Below are 18,125 nucleotides of genomic sequence, written 5' to 3'. Positions count from 1 at the left end.
TACAGTTTGCCTACTGGGAAAAGGTCGGCGTGTAAGACGACATCCTCCACATACTACACCGAGCCCAGTCGCATCTGGACAAGGAAAGCGGCACTGTGAGGATCCTTTTTCTGGATTTTTCAAGTGCCTTTAACACCATCCAGCCCTGTATCCTTCAGGAAAAACTCCTACAAATGTGAGTGGACCCCGGCCTGGTTGCTTGGATCCAAGACTACCTCACCAACAGACCACAATTCATCAGGCTAAAGGACGCCACGTCTGATACTGTGATCAGTTGCCTCCGTGCTCCACAGGGGTCTGTCTTGTCCCCAATCCTCTACTCCCTGTACACGGCAGACTTCTGCTACAACTCAGAACTGTGTCACATCCAGAAGTACGCAGATGACACAGCTATCGTGGGATGTATCAGGGACAATAAGGAGGAGTATAGATGCTTGCTGAAGGATTTTGTTGACTGGTGTCACAGCAACAGTCAACAGACTTAAGCTCAACACCTCGAAAACTAAAGAGCTGGTCATTGACTTCAGGAGGAACAGACCCCAACCTAGACTAGTTCTGATAGGAATGGAGGAGGTGGAGATTGTGCAGACCTATAAATATCTTGGGCTGTGGCTGGACAACAAGCTGGACTGGACCAGCAACACGAGGCAGCTGTACAAGAAAGCACAGAGCAGGATGTACTTTCTGAGGAGGCTGAGGGCATTCAACATCTGCAGGAAGCTCCTGTGGATGTTCTATCAGTCTGTGGTCGCCAGCGTCCTGTCGTTCGCTGTGGTGTGTTGGGGAGGGAGCGTGACTAAGGCGGATCTCTCCAGGCTGGAGAAGCTGATCAGGCGGGCCAGCTCGGTGGTTGGGATGAAGCTGGACCCTCTGGCAACAGTGGCAGAGAAGAGAACCTTGGACAAACTTCTGGACATCATGGACAATGTCAGCCACCCTCTGCACACCATTACCAACAACCAGAGAAGCCTGAGTAGCTAGAGGCTGCGCCTCCCTACATGCAGGACAAACAGACTTAAGAACTCCTTCATCCCACGAGCCATTAAACTGCTTAACTCTTCTCTGGGGGAGGTGAAGAAGAAAGTCCACATGAGTGCTGAGGGATGACACAAACAATACACGTAGACAATGCAAACACTACAGACATTTCACTATACCCATACTTAACTAGGCCTGTTTATATTTTTATTTCTATGCCCATTTATGATTTTCTATTTGTATATTGTTGATGGGTAATTTATTAATCTTTCTATTTGGTGTTGTACTACTTTCTATGTGCTGGGGCTTTCTGTGTGCTTTTTCTGTTTTGTGTACTCACTATGCTGTGTGCGAAGGAGAAATTAATTTCCCTGATGGAACCTCCTTAAGGGATAAATAAAGTTATACTCTACTCTCTACTCAACATTCATGTTCTGGACCTTTCCGGCAAACTTTAAGACATGCCAAGGGGATTAGAGGGGAACCCTTACTGAGAGGGGCGGGGTGTTGTGAGCAAAACAATTAATCACATTTAAAATTATTTTCACTTGTATTAATACCCCTCACTTCTATCTCCTCTATAATATTGACATCCAGCTACTGTAAACACATTAGTCAGAGCTGACAGCAGGAAAGATGTTACTGCATTTTGTATTTTTTTGGTTTGTCTCTGTGTGATATTAACATTGATTTGATGATCGGAAACCTCTGTGAGTGATGAATATGCAAAAAACACAGAAAACAGGAAAATACTTTTCACGGCACTGTATCTGTATCATTCTGCAAATGAATTGTAACATTTTCAATGACAGGTCATATAACTCTTACTTTGCTTTAACTGTCATTATTTTTAAGGTTTGAGCTGAAAATAGGGCTGACTGTAACCACATTGGTCATGTGATGCCACCTAGGCCTAAATTCATTACTGTGATCACCATTTTTTTGGAGGGGGATTGCATTTTTTTCAATGGTCCAAGCTGTATATTGTGTTACATGACATATACACACAGTCATGGCCAAAACGCCCAGTCTGTGGGCGTTTGTTTGTATTTGACATTTAAGTGCAACAGAGAATGGCTTACCATATCTTCTAAAAGATTGTTGAACAGAAATCTGTGAAAATAGTAATATGTGTAATAAAGCCTTCTGACTCAAGGATATTCATTATGACAACATATAATTGATCACAGTTTTGTGATAAAACCTCAATATTTTTACTTTAGAGATATTAAAAGGAATAAAAATCCCATTCCACTCACTCTTGAGCATTTAGATTAAGAAAAGAGAAAGAAAGACTGAACACAGTTTTAATGTCAATTCTGTTTGTTAAAAACTTTTTATTAAGATATTCAAATTTTTTTCCTCATTTTTAATCAGTCTGGTTTCTTTTTGTCTTTACAGTCGTTAATGTGCAATTTATTAATGGGTCATAGTTAGGAATTCACATAGTTATTGGCACTTGGAACACATGGGGAAAACACTGGCATGTACACAGGGCAGGTCAGTGGGTTGGCGCAGAGGGGTATCGGGCCAATGGATTGGTAAGGGTGGGGTAACACCGCAGGGCTGGGGGAAAGATTTGAGGGTGGGGCAATGTGTATGTGGCAGATTGAGGTTGGGTGTTTCTGTAGACAGCGGTACACTTTACTGCATTGTTTTGATTTTTTAGGTCTCCAAAAATTTTACTTTTTCATTTTTCTGGGTTATGAAGAATAATAAACAATAATACCTCATGCTGTGAGTGCACATGTAACAATCAAACTTGGATAGTGCTTCTGTTATAATGTACAGTTTATATATATATATATATATACTTATTTATTTATAGTGGAAAAAGGAGAAAAAGAGAAACGTCTGCAGACTATTTTTTCACCCAACACCAGAGACAAGGAGGAGAACAAATAAAAAATAGTTTTCCATGGATGCTATGATTACATATAAGCACACACCCCGCTGTAGCACAATTCTGAGGTAATACTGTGTTGACATGGACTCTCAACTTCTGTCCCGCTCCTATAAAAACCCTGCGTTGTATGCATTCATATGGTCCAGGAGTGCTCTGCTGAGGCTCCTAGGTTTGTTCCTGAAAAACAAAGATGTACCTGCTTTGAAACGGCAGCTACGGCGGATCAGAAGCTGCTCGCAGCGCTGAGATATCTGTGGAGATTAAGGTCTGCTATGGCTGAGAGCTCCCGAGGTAAACTGGTACGTTTTGAAAACTGCATCAGTAATACGAAGACACACACACTTCCTACAACACATATCTAGAGTCCGCAGGTGTGTGTGTGATTGCTTCTGTATCTCAGAGGTTTGCCTGTTTTGTATTCATTTATACATGTACAGTATATTTATAGATACATATGTGTGTGCTCCCCGTGACCCGCTACAGCGGATACAGTGGCAGAAAAATGAATGAATGTGTGTGTAAGTTTTGTCTCTGGTGTGTGGGGATTTGGGAAAGAGGAGTAAATGTTTCTGGATAGAAGACTGCATACAGCAGATAAAGACTCGCAGAACTTGATGATTGTGGGGGAATGATCATCTGGGGGCTGAAGTCAGGCCTATCATCCAAGATGACGAGCACTTGGGCAAATGAGCGGTGGGGGAATGGAGAGGGATAGATAAATGATGAGGATTGACCTTGGGATCCACATCTGGATTTCAAAAGTGTCTCACATCCCAATCTCTCGCTTCCCTGCTTCACAGAATTTATACATATAAAGAGACAACATTCCTCTACATTTCAGCTGGGTCTCTACACAGATTTTTTTTTTTAACTTTGTGTATAAGAAAAGAATAATCAGGTCTCAAGTATTGACATGTTTCGCTGCATTCAAACTCTGGCCACTTGTCACTTGTACATTTACCAAAATGCATAAATTTTCCACATAACATGGTTGTGACTGCCTAGTTGTTTGCTGTTGTCTCTGCTTCTTTGCAAAATCAGAAATACAGTATTTTCCCCGAAGGAAACTGTAAAACAGATTAAAAGAGAAATGCTCAAAACGCAGAAAGAATGCAATCTTACTACACTGCCCTCTAGAGTCACTTTGCATCTTTCAGCAGCAAACACCAGATGGGAAAAGTTGTTGAAAAGTATTTCTAGCTAAAAAAAACAGGTACCGCCTACAAACTGTGCTGAAACATAAATGAATGCTGACTTAGATTCATCGGATGGCCAGAAATTATTCCAGATGAATCCAAAATTCCTGTTGGCAGGATGTGTTTAGAATTTACCCCAAACAAGGAAAAAAGTGAAATCGATAAGAAAAAAGAACATATCTTTAATGCCACTGACAAATATTTCATGGTGGGGTGTCCTTTAACATTTGTACTGGATTTTAAAGTTTGTTAATGGATGGCAAATATGACCTTTAACCAGTTGATACATTTGTCCAATGCATCACATGACACAAGTCAAACCAGACAAGCACACATTTTTGGCATAACTAATAGATGAAAAGGTCACAGCATCCCATCTTTTTTTTCCTTCATTGATTTTGACGTCACAACTGATAATCTACCTGATTAATAAATTGCAGCCCTTTTTTTTGAAGAACTCCTCTGATTGTGGCTGTATGTCACATTCCAAGTTCAAATCTGATCAAATCATGAAATGTTTGTTGAGTGAACATACTTTTACACGGGTATAGACCCCAAAACGTTTCAAATTCAATTTGATTTCTGTGTAGGAACCCAGTCTGAAACAACCTAAGCATTCACATTTTACCCCTCACCCAACCAAACTTTTAACTGCTCCCCACCCCAATTCTGAGGAGAGTTAATTCCCACTGTCAACTGGGGGTAGAAAGGCTTCCAATGGGCACATCATAATTATAGAGTAAACAAAATGTCAGAGAACACAGACATAAAAAATAGGAATAATAGTACAAAATGATTTTTTTTAAAAAGCATAAGAATCTTACATAAAGAACCCTCACATTATGTCTTCTTCCCATCCACTACACTAAAGTCCACCTCAGACACCAGCATCCAAACCACAAAGAGGAAGTGACATATTGAGTATGCTCAGAAAGGTGCAGACGGCTTTGGCTCCCTGGGACAGTTGAGCATTCGCCCAAAGGTGCTTTGTTTAAGATTATCCACTCTCTCTTTGCCACCTTTGTCCCTCTTTGTGGTTCACCAGCTGGGACAATGATCAGGGGTAAAAAACAGAAGGACAAAATCATGGATGGATGAGTCAAAGTTCAAAAACAACTGCAAGGCTCTTTTTTCTTGGAAATGTTGACAGAAACTTTCAGATTTTCTGGCAACTTTATTTGGCATCATGGCCCACATGTGGGAGACATTTCTAACAGATCTGTGTCTTGTGTCAGCTTTGTGAACAGAGCAGAAGCCTGCAGGGGTCTACTGTTAAGGTGCCTCAATGATTACAGTGATCAAGACTCATAATTACAATCGTAGCTTGTGTAGGATCACTGCCTCTTGGGATACTGCCTTCTGGTGGAGCTGGCAGTTACTGTGGCGACTGAGCCCCCCCTTCTCTGAGCCACATTAGCTGCATTTAGCCACCAGGGAGAGTCGAAGAAAAAAATAATAAAACATTCAAGCAGCAGTAGCTTATGCTTCGCAGAAAAGCTGGTTCAACAACCAGGTCAAGTAAACTTACTTTGGATGTTTGGAAGTTTATTCAAAATCGTCACAAGACAGCAGAATATGTTTTGCCATTGTAGAGATTTTTTTTAGAAAAACAGACATTCAAACTTGTAGTCTTAAAAGGTTGTAAACCCAACAGTGTTTCGTCTTGACTGTCCATTCATCCATCCACAAGTAGGTCTGTCTCTATTCTCAACTAACCCAACAACATCGTGCAGTACAGTAAAAACATCTCATCCAGCATTTGAAACCCAACCCTTTTCCCTCCCACCTGCAGCACATTGGCTGTACAACAATCCAAAAATATGTTGTTCTCTTTCTCTAAACTATTTTACAGCTAATCATGTGTCCACTTTCTCTCTTTGTATTCTTCACACAAATTGGCAACTCTACAATCTGTTGTTAATGTTGAATTTTTAGTAGCAGTGCTCTTAAAAATAACTACAGTAAACTAGCTAAAATGCTGTCAATGTAAACACACAAAAAATGCAACAGAAATGAAATGTGAATGATTAAAATAAAGAAAAACTTTGAAATGTGTAAAAAGATCTCCTACGATCAGTCTCATATTGCTCTGGAAAAGAACGTCGGCGTAGCTTCCCTGCAAAGACACAAAATGTTTCCACCTTATAGGCCAAAAGTGTAAATTATATTAATAATAAAATATCCTGTCATATAGTCAATGATACTGATTTACTTTTTGCAGGACATACAGATAAGCTCTGCAGCCTGATCATCCTCTCCTTCAACCTTGTAGTAGTATTCAGTTGCTAGTAGCATGTTCTCCCACTCACGGAGGAAACAACACCAACAGACAGAAAGAGAAAATACCTCTTGCTTTGCTTTTCACAAGTACACTAAATTTGTCTGACATGTGCTTTACAAACCCTCTGCATCCAGTTGGCAACCCATGTCTCCAGCAGAACTGGCCAGGTACCGACAAACAGCAAAGTCTTGGACAAAAAGATCACCGGATCTAATATAACACTACAACCACTACTTAGACATTCTTTCCAAATGTCTTGCAACAGTGAGCACAGTTGTTTTTAAAAAGAATAAAACTTTGATTTTAAGTTTAACATGTTTAGACTGTTAAAGACTAAAAACCAACACTGGGGTCTAAAACTGCGACTCTAGTGTTCCCTACCTGTGGCTTCCTCACGCACGCGTCAGAACCAAAATTTTGACAGGTTAACCACAGTATTGTTCTAATCTAATGAAACTTATTATCATTATGCTGCTTGTCATGCCTTCTTGAGCAAAAGACAACAGTCCAAAAATCTTTAGCCCTTTTTACAGAGAATCCCCATTTCCACTGCAGCAAATAAAACCTTCACTTAGCTTTTGCTGATTTGCAATGTACAGAACAACAGCAGCAGCATAGACACCATCCTTGCATGCAATTTTGGATGGCCTGCTGGTATCCCAAATTAAAAGGCATGATGTGTAGCTTCGATGAATGTTTCACATACATAAGCCGCTAATGTATGTTTCCTAAGTAATGACATTGCATGTCAAATACCATCATATTCCATCTTGCTGAATGGTAGTTGATCTTGCTCTTCATCAACACATCGCACAACCGTCCTGTCCTGCTGCACCTCTGCCCACCTACTTTCACTACCCTAACCTCCCATCAAGCCTATAGCTTTTATTTCAAACAGCAAAGTTGATTAAAGGTGCAACATTCCCACCTCAAGCAGGTTTAGCAAAAGTTTAATACACTAAATATTGAAGTATTTTAATTTGAGCTGCGAAAAAAGTGGGAGCTTGTGATTTTTACTCATTAAAATTTTCCTTTACTCTTGATGAGCTGATACTATTCAGTTTCTGCTGTTAATGAAATGATATAGTCTGAGAAGGAAACAGCTGATCATGCAACTTCTGATTGATTGTATGTTATTCTATGACTGAGTGAAGGGTCTCGATAGTTGGGAACCCTTGTCTTGCTATCTCTGTATCAAGATCCTAAATGAAAAATCCATCATTCTTCCTGACCTCTATCAAAAACAGATGAGGATTGTTCACCAAAACATACACTGACAAAAGCACGACAAGATGAATGACAGTGACACTAAAAATCACATCTTTAGTTGCAGCACAAAATGTCTTCACATTATCAGATATCAGTGCGGGAAAAGGACAGTGGGGATAAAACATTCAACCAAATGTGTTTCTGGACATGAAACGGTTTTTCCACCATTTTACAGATAACGAATGCAACTTCAAATTTTTCTGCTTATTCTCTCTTGGCTAAAATTTTACAAGCTGTATTTTATCACTCGATAACCCCTACTATCTTCCAGTGGACATTTTACTCGGATCACTGAGTGATTTAGACATGCCTACGGTTTCTTAGTTCAGCCCATGATTCAGCCCTCTGCAAAAACTGGCACAAAAAATAAACAAGCACAAAGGTATTTATCTTGCTGGAACAGGGCCAGAGAGAGAGAGACAATCACCTCCTCCTTCTCCCTGTCATTAGCCTCCCCTCACTCGTCTCTTTGTCTGTTCACTATTGTGACGGCAGACTGCCGCAATGCCTCATCTGTCCTGTGAGATTCTTAAAAACATCTCCTCCACAGGAAGAGCAGCACGACCTCCTTCTCCTCCCCTCACTGCTCAAGTCTAGAGTGACTGCAATTATGATGTTTTTTGACCCCCATTTGGTCACCTGCTTTGACAGTATTGTCAATATTTGCATCAGGATCAGCTGTCTCTCATGCTGGCCACCAGCCAGAGGAGCACAGGGGCAGACAGACCTCCCTCATCAATCGTCTGATTATTCAAGGTGCAGTAAACACACAAATCACAAAATTTGACCACAGTGTCCCATGAGAAGGGGGTGGGTTGCACACAGACACACACACACCCAAGCAAAGCACCGATGTTCTTGGTCAGATGAACCTACACCAATTTACTTGCATATTTGCATTTGAATAGCAGCAAAATATTTGACAGCCCCATCTGTTCTTGTAGACACTAAATGCACACAAAAATACAGATAAATGGGTCAGAGTTTGACGGGGATTTGCGCTTCACAAAGAAAATGGAGTCGATACAGAAGGGAAGCAAAGATGGGAGGAAAATGAAGGTTTATGTAATGAGCAACAAAAGGCTGACAGGACTTTCCTGTGTGCATGTTAGAGAGACAGACTGAAGCAAACAGAACAGCATAGTTAATGAAGAGATGAGCAAAAAGAGATGTAAACAAAGAAAATATAAAAGACAAAGAGGCAGGCGAGGGCAGACAGGAGGGGGGGAGACCTGACAAAAAACAACTGAAGAGATGGAGGAAGAAGAAATGATGCGTGTGTCCTGGCTGCAGATGTGCTGCTGTCCCATGCAGGACTAAATGTGGTCTAACCACACGGCTAGAATATTCATAGAGGGAATTGAGAATAAAAAAAGTAAAAGTAAGAGGCAATAGAAGTGTTGTTGGGTTGCTTTGTTTGTTGTACACCAAAATGATTTTTATGAAAAGTACTGGTTGAAGAAAAAAAGAGCTGCAGGCATGATGGGTAAACAGCTGGAATACATGTGAAACTATGGCACATAGACTCTGGGTGCAGATATGACTTTGTGTGTGTGTGTGTGTGTGTGTGTGTGTGTGTTTGTGTTAGACAGAGGTGGCAGACAATAACAAACATCTACTCATTTCAATGTCTATGAACATACCACCCACACAGACACACACAAACAGACCTTGCAGATATGAGCACCCAAACCACCCACACACAGTGACAGACATGCGCAGTTGGCATATGAAGCCAGACATACACGTATGCAGCACATATATCGAGATGCAGACCCAGCCTGGCATAAGCACACGCATTACACACTCGCACACACACTCGAACACACACACACACAGTCAAGGCTGTTTAGATTGAGGAGACAGACATTAAAATGCCATAAATGGAGATGGAGAGAAGCAGTTGGAGAGGGAAAAAAGCCTGCATACATACATTAATATGCGTGCACACACGCACACACACACACTCGTGTACACTTGATACTTGCATGCCACCCCACCCCCCCTCCTCTCAGAGAGGCTGAGACTGTCCTCTTCTCTCTCTACTCTCATAATTTGCCTTTCTCGTTTAAGGCGGTGCTTTTAAACAAACCTTTGGAATTAAAGATTTTTAAAAGAGAATATAAAACAAAATGTGCAAATGGATCCCAATTTCCTCCCTCCTCACTAATACCCTCTCATCTCACTCATCTCTTTTCTTGAAGTCTCTCACTTTTTCTTGCCTCTGTTCTCAGGTAATGAACTTGGTTAAGTCTCCACAGATTGTACCATGTGCTCCAGAATCGAGGGTGGGGACAAGAAAAGAGAGGATGTCTCCTCAAACCTCATTCTGTGAGACTTTTAGGTGCTTGTAACAAGTCAAAGGGTTTGATTGTTAGCCTTTACTAACAAACAAAGTAGGATTAAAAAAGTATAAATGTAATTATACAACAAAAAGTAATGTAAACATCTTTCCTCAAAAGCCATGAAGTAAAAAACTGACATCCTTTTTTATAACACTAGTCTACAAAACGGATTCAGTTCAAGATGGAGCCTCACAAAGGCTGTTTTTGGTTCTTGTCTAGGGTATTTCACAAAGCGCCATTCATGTGTTTCGCTTAAGACACTTTAACAACAAACCCCTAACCTTGAGGATCTGTGTGTGTGTGTGTGTGTCCAAACACTAAAATAAAGCTGTGACGTACACCAGTTCACCACACCAGCCTCTACACATGTCTGATACAATAAGGTGCTCAAGGTTTCTCCATATGTAAAAGGAACCAAATCAGGGTCTGTTACATCTACTTAGTACGTAATAAGAAAGGTTGTTCAAGATTATCTTCCTTGCACTGGGAATTTCAAAGTAATAGACCACAGCAGTCAAACAACAATGCAAACATTCTGACAAGTGTAACTCAGGAGCCCAATGTCCCATAACAGTGCTGCCTAGCAACAGTAAACATTTTATCCTTTTTGGATAATGCTAGATAACATACCACTGATGTAGCCAATTTGTGCTAGAATTAGATCAGTGCCTACTAAATTTGTTACTAAAGAATATAGGAAAAGAAAAGGAAAGGCAGCCATGAATTCTGAAATAATCAGCCCTTATCTCTCATTTTTGTCACAAATGTTGAATTTAGTCTGGAAATAAAATACTGTATTTAATGAAACCATAAGGTTTGTGAGAGAGAACCGTATTAGAATGCTAACATTTACTGTTTTAGCTAATGAATTTTAATTAATTTGAACACATTTCCTGGATCTATTAGTAGTTAAATTTGTTTATAAAACAACACCTGTTTTGATACCACAGCAAAAAGACATTTTTAATTTTAATATCTGCCATCTTGGGTTGAAATTGAAAATGGTTTTGACCTCTGCTAAGAATGCAAAACAAAAAAATCTACAAAACTTTAGGGGATTCAAATAAAACGGTAACTATTTTGTATATCAAGGTACAGCTAAAGATAAAGGAGCAGATCTCTAATTTATTTCTACTTTCTTAAACAGTGTGAAAACCCAGAGGGCAGCATTTCTGATGGTAATTTTGCTCTTCTGACTACCTTTCTTCTTTTGATTGCTTTGAAACCAGCAAACACCAATATAAATAAGTGGTACTAAAACTGTAAAAATGGAATCCTGCACTTCTCACAAGGACCAGTAACTTTATGACATCAAAATTAAGAGACCTCACAAGCAATCGCCATATTGACTTGAACTCTGTTAGTAATGTCACTTTGGTGTGAGGCAATCAACCACCATCTGTGGCCTGAATGTAATAAACACAAATTAGTTTATTTCGGATCCCATGTAACGCAAAATCCACTAAGTTTTTCCACCCATGTTTTTGGATACACAAAGAATTTATCAAGAACAATCCAGCTGTGTTCTGAAACTAATGCTGCACATGGTTTTGCCATTTCTGTAATCACGAAAATAGTGCTTAGATTTACAGCTGTTAAACTTCAGTCCCACGTTATGCCCTGCTTTCATTACACTGTTTTTGTAAAATGTTAAGATCTTGTCCTGTGTTCTTTTTATCTAAAAAACCCCCAAAACAATTCAGCCCTGCAGCTACAAAGTATCAGCTTTCAGGGTTGTTTCTATATCAAAATTTTCCTTTTCTTTTCAATTAGTCCGGGAATTTAACTGTCCAACGACCAAGCTTCTACCCAGTGTCGTCAAAGTTCACCTTTCACAACTTAACACATCATAAATACAGAGTGAATGCATGCATGGACCAAACAACAGCTTCCCACATCTGTCTTTATGTAATTCCCCCCAATTCCCATAATGGCCTGGTGTACTGGAGGTGATGTGGCTGACTGTGCCCAAATGCATATTACCATGTGTGTGCTCATTGCAGTGAGGGATGAATGAATGGACCTAGCCTGTGTGAATACACACTGTCTAGCCTCCTGCTCTCACTTCTGCTGTAGCAAGCACACAAACGGCATGGTCGTAAAACACACACACGCGCGCGCGCGCACAGACACACACACACACACACAAACACACACAAACACACAGAGTTGTATGCACCAATGCCTGAATTAGCACCTTTCTTCATGCCAGCATACATCCAGGCCGCAAAGCCAAAGAGGAAACTGCTAACTTGCTGGAATATCTGCAAACAGTCTTGGCAAAAAATTAGCTAATAACAAAAGAACATCACTGCCGTTTCTTCACACACAAATTTCTCCAAAGTTCATAAGCAGAAAGTTATTTTCTTGTATTTCCTTCAGGGTCAAAATAGTAATAATAATAAATTGGCTTTAAGATCTTTTCCTTGTTTTTTAACTCGCCGCTCTTCTCTTTCGGATACATGCAAAAGCTGCTCGATTGTACTCATACTGTAATTACAGTGCATTTATCACACACAAATTCTTTGACAATCATTGGTAACAGGTTATCTCTCACTCAGGAGACTTGGCAAAAAAAGACACTTAAAGGAAAAATTAAAACTATAAAAGCACACAAAAAATATCATATGGTTCATTTGAAAATTTTAGGGCTAAAAAGTTGGGCTGCTGCGGAAAACGTTTTTCGACAAGGAAACCACCTGCTCCCATTTACGATCATCGTAACCCCTGTCAAAACACGGAGTAATGTTCATTTCAACCCCTAACTTCATTGACCCTCCACTCTCAGAGAAGCTGATGTTCTATATTAAAATAAGAAATAAACTGATGAACAGGACTCACTCCACCACTGACTTACACAGCTGTGGTCCGGATGATTCTCGACGCATACATTCAATATCAAAACAACAGTGTTAACCGGAGTATAGGGAAGGAAATATCACCAGTACCCTTACCTCCCTCTAGCCCACCCACCCCCAAGGAATGTCTGTGATTGATTACGATAAGAATAGGGCCTCAATGACAATTCACCCTTTTAAAACTAAAAAAAAAACTGATTTAAAAATCAGGACTTGAAAGGTGGCAGAGGAGTGATGAGTGAGGGGGGGGTGTCAATCTTGTTCCTCTGCTACCTTCCTCTCCACACTGAAACTTCTCTCTACCAGAGGAGAAAGGACTAACAACCAGAAGAGAAAACAAAAGAAGGGAAGCAGAGCAAACTCAACATAGAGGTGTAAAGGAAGAAACAGATCCCACAACACATGGTGGCAAGGGGACGAGTGATCATCATGACCACGGCGGCCAACATACTCATCATCACATCTCTTCCTCCATCAATCTGTCTATTTATTCATCTGTCTGTTCACTCCCTCAAAACAAAGTGCTGCCATCTCCACCCGTCCCCTGGAGGGTGTCTGCTGCCATGGCTCCACCCCCAGCTTCGTTAGTATTGGTGGCCGCTGCTGCCGCCGCCACAGCTTCCAAGGAGGTGGTGTCAAAGCTTTGCTCCGTGCCCAGCACATCAGCCTCCATCTTCACACTGTCGGCAAGGAAGGCGGAGTAAGCATCGCTGTCAGCCATCAGCAATTTGAGCTTGGGGATCCAGCTCTTGCGTACAACGCGACGGGCATTAGTGCACATGTCAGCCGCAATGGCGTTCATCTCGCTCTCCTTGAAGCTTGGTGCAAAGTTCTGGCAGTAAACTGTGGGAATTCAAAGGAAAGACAGGGAAATGGAACACCAAAGGAAAAGCAAAATGGATAGTGTGTCATGTCATGAAATACATTTCAGAGCTGACATAGGTTACCTTACTTTCAACCATCTAAAAGAGATGAATACACACACACACACACACACACACACACAATATACATATAAACAGATCACCAATTAGCTGAATATGGGAAAAATCCATAAGAAATTAACTGCAGAAATCAGGGTAGGAGACGTAAAATAAATTAATTGGAAGTTCGAATGACCAAGCTACATTTGTCCTCTTTTTTAGTTCATAACATACCTAGTATACCAGAAAACACAATGGAAAACATCAAAAGCCCTTTACAGATGGGGAAAAAGTAAGGAGAGTATGGATAATTAGTGTGAAACACTTTGAGACAGAAAAGAAAAACAAGAATTGAGAGAGAATACCAGAGTTCATTTTACCTCAAGAAACTAGTGCATCCCTGGGATGCGCTTCAAGAAAAATTTGTGCATCCCAACATGACGGTCATACATCCCAAAAGTAATAACAGAATATACGGTGAAGCGTACGCAAGAATTGAATTTTGGCAATAGTGCAATATAAAAACTAAACAAACTTCATGTAAATGATTTTATTAATAACGACTGTTTAAATAAAAAGGAAAAATAAGACTAAAATTATATATTGGTTTTATTAACATGTTAAAGCCTGGTAGTAATTTAAAAGAACAGTTTAGAAATAAAGAAGGATGTAATACAGTTTGGTTTTTTTCCACTTTTGCTTGTCACTCAATACTTTGCCTTTAATTCATACACTGTATTCTCCTGTGGACACTGCACCAACCTGAAAGAGCCTTCTCCGAAAGTAATATCTGTCTCTTTTTCTTGATTTATATTTGATTGTTTTTCATTCATTGTAACTTGGTTTTTCTCCAACTTTTGCATCCTTTTCGGAGGAATGATAATAATCAATGAATCAATCAAACTTTATTTGTAAAACGCTTAATCACCGCAGCAGGCATTTCAAAGTGGTTTTAACAGACAGAGAAACCCAACAGCACTCTCCAAGCCTATGCGACAGCTTGTAATTTTTTTGGAGGGTCTATCTAGCTCCTCGCTCTCACTGCAGTGTGTAAAACGAGCGTCGATTTTAATCAGGCAGAATCACGCAGGTGGCACGGTGGCGCAGTGGTTAGCGCTGCTGCCTCACAACACGGCGGACCCGGGTTCGAGTCCCGCTCTGTGTGGAGTTTGCATGCTCTCCCCGTGTCTGCGTGGGTTCTCTCCGGGTTCTCCGGCTTCCTCCCACCTCCAAAAGCATGCGCTTCAGGTTGATTGGCCGGTCCCACATTGACCATAGGAGTGAGTGTGTGTGTGAGTGGTTGTTTGTTTCTATGAGGCTCCGCGGTACACTGGCGTCGTGCCCGGAGTGTCCCCCGCCTCACGCCCTGAGACTGCCAGGATAGGCACTGGCTACCCCGCGACCTGCGTGGGCGGATTAAGCGGGTTGGAAGATGTATGTATGTATAGAATCACGCAGGTGAGTCTTGTGATGAGAAACTCGCACGAGACACTCGCGTAAAATCAAAAAATAATGGCGATATCCGGGTTTGAAATTTAAGTGGAGAAATGGAAAAATTGTGAATACTTTTGTTGAATGGAAGTGTAGTTAAAGTGTCAAAAAATGTGCGTCAAAGACGCAAGGATGCACACAAAGGAGAACACTGCTTCACTAATCCTCTTTTCAGCTGAAGTACTTCAGCTGAAGGCAAAGGAGGCACGTCACAGCGAGATGTTGTTATTCAGTGTCAGCTAGCATTAAGAGCTACGCTAGTTTGTATATGATATTATCAAGTCAGATTTTGCCATTTAGAGAAGATTTCTGTTGAGACATTCAAGGTGTCAAAACATGTCCAACGCAGACCAGGGATAAGCTATATATAGTAGCTGGTCAGAAAAGAAAAGTTTCAAGATATCCTTATCTCATCAGAAGACAAAATCTGTGACTCTGTCTGTAAGTGATTTAAAAATGGACTCAATTCAGCCTTAGGTTTTCTTTTCAGGACATCGTTTTATGGATCGGAAGGAATTTATTTATAATCCAGATTTAGAGATTGGTTTCACACACTTTATTCATTCATGCACTTTAGATTGTATCTATTTGCAATGTAGGCGTTGCATTTCTTTTTATTTTATTTTAGAAGGCAGGTTTTATGGTTGTATACAAATGAACATGAAAGTGAGTTGGGATAAATTCAGATCCACACACACATACACATATATACATATGTCCTATATAACACCATTGCCTAAGTGATTTGGCAAAAATGCATAAACCTGAATTAATTTGAATGTAAATGACTTACATTTGACAGCATGCAGCACTCTGTTGTCAAGAGGCTTACGACTGGGGTCATTGGTTGATGACCGAATGCCAGTTCCACAGCTGTTGGCCAGAGTACTCCTGAACAAGGAAAATAATATTTCACAATCACCACCTCAAAATTTTAACATTGGATAGAAAACAAAATAAATAATTTATCAAATCTATGCTGGTAACCAGAAAAACTGATGAGTTTCCAAGATTTCAGTTGGGAAGGATAATGTGATCCCTTTTACTCAAACCCAGAATGGTTTTTTTTCAAGTAGGTTCATTTGTTTTTTGGTTTATTTTTTTTGTCAACAGGATTACAAAACCTACAGTATGGATTTTCACAGAACATGGCACAACGATTGGGCAGGACCCGAGACACTTTATTACAGTAGTACCTTGATATACAGTACACGGTTAAATCGTTCTGTGACAAAGTTCTTAAGTCAAACTGCTTGTATCTACAATGAATTTCCCTCATTTAAAAAAAATGAAATAACTTTAATCCATTCCAGCATAGTAAAAAAGCCCAAAACCCCTCTAAATTATAAAAATATATACTACATATATACAGTTGCTCCTCCGCATCGAGAGGAGCCAGATGAGGTGGCTCGGGCATCTGGTTAGGATGCCTCCTGGGTGCCTTAGGATGCCTCCTGGTGAGGTGTTCCGGGAACGTCCTACCGGGAGGAGGCCCCGGGGACGACCCAGGACACGCTGGAGAGACTATGTCTCCCGGCTGGCCTGGGAACGCCTTGGGATTCTCCCGGAGGCGCTGGACGAAGTGGCTAGGGAGAGGGAAGTCTGGGCTTCCCTGCTTAAGCTGCTGCCCCCGCGACCCGACCCCGGATAAGCGGAAGAAAGATGGATGGATGGATATACAATATATATATACACACACACACACTTTATATATACATACGCACACACACACGCACACACACACACACACATATACAGTATATATATATATATAGCTGTCAGTTTCATGCGTTAATTAGATTAATTAAGTACGCTGCAAATTAACGCAATTAATCGTGAGTGGCAAGTCAAGTCATTTTAAATTTGGCCCATTGAGGGACCCGTAGACTGCAGTGGCACGTCACTTCCTACCTGCACCACTAGTCAAAAATAGGGTGACTGACAACAGAGATGGACGCGACACAGGAGAGTGAGGCAAGCCCACTCGGACCTTTGGGTGGAAAGTTTATTTATAAAAAGAACAGAGATGGGACTATCAACAAAAACGCAGTGATTTGTAACTTTTGTAAAAGAGAATTTTCATATCATCGAAGCAGCCTTATTTTATTTCTGAATTTTATTTATCTGTATTTGTATTGCATTTTTTAGAAATGCACCTGGCCTAATTGGTTTGCTGATGTGCTTGGCCTTTTTTCTTTTGAATTTCATTTATAAAGCACACTTAACCAATAAAAATGTGGATTTTAGTTTAAAGCCTAAAATCTTCTCATAAACCCGTAGTGCGCCTTATAATCCGGCGAGTCTTGTATATGGATTAATATTCATATTAATATTGGTTAAAAACATAATCGCTGAAGAAAAGCCGGCAGTCTGGCCGCCAGTCATGCCGCACTCCGCCACCAGAGGAGCACCCTCACAAGGCACTCGGGCCTATGCCCCCTAACAACGGTAGTCAAGGGACGTCACCGAAGTCCCGGCTCTGACTGAGCTGCTCTCAGACGGTAGAGCAGACTTAAGGAGCATAAAGTTTGACTGACTGACTGATCTCAGTATTTCCTAACTATTTGCCGTCAGAAATAACCCACTTAAACTTAATTGGTCTTAAAAATGCCATTGTGCTGGAATCTGGAATCTAGTGTCTGTCCATTCTATTAGTCTGTGGAAACACAAGGAGAAACTGGCATAAAGGTGAATGAAAGACCCTCAAAGCTGATCTTCCAGCCTTTTCTGAAATTCGAGGAGCAAAGTCACTGCTAGAAAAGGTGCCAACGGGTGTGCTGCAATTGATTTACAAATGTAGTTGATAGCTCTGGGCGGGCGGCAGAGGGGCGCATTCAGGTTTGTGTATTCTGTCTGCAGCGACGTGCGGTGAGATTCA

The 18,125-nt window shown here is 40.7% G+C and overlaps 1 protein-coding gene across 5 annotated transcripts in view; it reads right to left on the bottom strand.

Moving 5' to 3' along the window:
- Positions 1 to 4,242: 4,242 nt before the first annotated feature.
- Positions 4,243 to 18,125, bottom strand: part of nacc1b (nucleus accumbens associated 1, BEN and BTB (POZ) domain containing b) — a 46,464-nt gene continuing 32,581 nt past the window's right edge. For all 5 annotated transcript variants that reach the window (XM_068320835.1, XM_068320839.1, XM_068320837.1 and 2 more), the window contains exons 7-8: positions 16,041 to 16,138; positions 4,243 to 13,676 (exon numbers count right to left, since the gene is read on the bottom strand). In XM_068320835.1, coding sequence (XP_068176936.1) covers positions 13,345 to 13,676; positions 16,041 to 16,138 — 430 coding nt within the window. In that variant the 3' untranslated portion in view covers positions 4,243 to 13,344. The remainder of the gene's footprint in view (positions 13,677 to 16,040; positions 16,139 to 18,125) is intronic.

Source organism: Antennarius striatus, chromosome 8, assembly GCF_040054535.1.
Source record: "Antennarius striatus isolate MH-2024 chromosome 8, ASM4005453v1, whole genome shotgun sequence".
NCBI lineage: Eukaryota > Metazoa > Chordata > Actinopteri > Lophiiformes > Antennariidae > Antennarius > Antennarius striatus.
This window is presented reverse-complemented; position numbering and strand designations above follow the sequence as displayed.